This window comes from Verticillium alfalfae, genomic scaffold, assembly GCF_000150825.1.
Source record: "Verticillium alfalfae VaMs.102 supercont1.3 genomic scaffold, whole genome shotgun sequence".
In the NCBI taxonomy this organism is placed as follows: Eukaryota; Fungi; Ascomycota; class Sordariomycetes; order Glomerellales; family Plectosphaerellaceae; genus Verticillium; species Verticillium alfalfae.
The window spans coordinates 1,953,165-1,954,341 of NW_003315036.1; the positions used below are offsets into that span (position 1 = coordinate 1,953,165).

The 1,177-nt window shown below is 60.9% G+C and overlaps 1 protein-coding gene across 1 annotated transcript in view; it reads left to right on the top strand.

Annotated features, from left to right (window-relative positions):
* Window positions 1-12: 12 nt before the first annotated feature.
* VDBG_03102 (conserved hypothetical protein) overlaps window positions 13-1,177 on the top strand; it is a gene marked incomplete at both ends in the record, with an annotated part of 1,634 nt that continues 469 nt past the window's right edge. The window contains 2 exons of the mRNA XM_003006917.1: window positions 13-163; window positions 309-1,137. Coding sequence (XP_003006963.1) covers window positions 13-163; window positions 309-1,137 — 980 coding nt within the window. The remainder of the gene's footprint in view (window positions 164-308; window positions 1,138-1,177) is intronic.

The window sequence follows — 1,177 nt, forward strand, 5'->3', positions numbered from 1 at the left end:
CCAAACACAGCCATGGCATTGCGTTGTCTCTCGCAAACCACAAAGAGTTCTAGCACGAGCGATCGGATACGCGAGCAGGCCGGAGCTTCACTGGCGCGCCAGGAGCCGTCTCGTCGTAGCTTCGCACAACAAGGAAGCCTCTGGTGTGCTACGGCTGTGGGACGTGCCGCTGGATATCAAGGCTGAAGGCGAGGATAAGAGCCGCGTCAGGCCGTTCCAGACTGAATATCTCCCAACTTCCCTGACCGGCATCTCTTTCAACCCCACAAATACATCGCAGCTGCTGGTCGTTGCGGGTTCCCAAGCAGCTCGAATCTACGATTATGCTGCGGCCTCCCTGCCACCGGATGATCAGTCCATCGGCCCATTCCCAACCAAAGGTTCATGGGTTCTATCCCTGTATCAGCCCTTTGCCCGACCCACGGCCACACGAAAACCGATTCTGGATGCAGCCTGGATATCGCACGGCCGCGCAGTGTTCGCTCTCCTGGCCGATGGCTCCTGGGGCATCTGGGATATTGAGGGCGCCAGCCCACTGGGCTCAACACTCCTGGGCAAGCAGAGCTCGGGCATCCAAGGTGCGGCGCTGACTGCCTTCAGCGTATTTGGGCAGATCGAGGGCACGAGTCCGCTTCGCAACGCGGTCAACGGCGCAAGATCCAGTGGCGATTTCGTCCCGTTGACACCACATAGCCGGCGCGACGCTGCCGCGTCACTCAATGCCGTCACAACCCCCGAAAAGCTCGCCAGTATCAAGGGCGGCGTGACGGTGACACCACTACCGACTAGAGGCTCGCAGTCGGGTGACGAGAGCGTCGTGGTCTGGATCGGAGGACACGACAACGTCTCCGTCATCCCTGCCGTTTCTCGATTCTGGGACGCGCAGCTGCGAAGGAGCTCCGGCGGAGGAGTGAACCTGTTCAGCGGCACGACACCTACGCGGATGGTCCGACTCCAAGACCTGGCGACTGGACTTCTAGGCGAGCGCTGCTGCGGCGTGAGTGCCGCCGTCGACTTTGAGAAGCTGCATGAAAATGACGGCGGTCTGCGAATCGAAGTGCTCATCCAAGGCGAGAGCCGTCTGGTCATCGTTCGAGAGTCTGAGGAGGGCGTGGGCACCAAGGTCTGCGCGGCATCGTTTCGACGAGTCGACCGCCTCTTTGGCGACAGGGGCAAG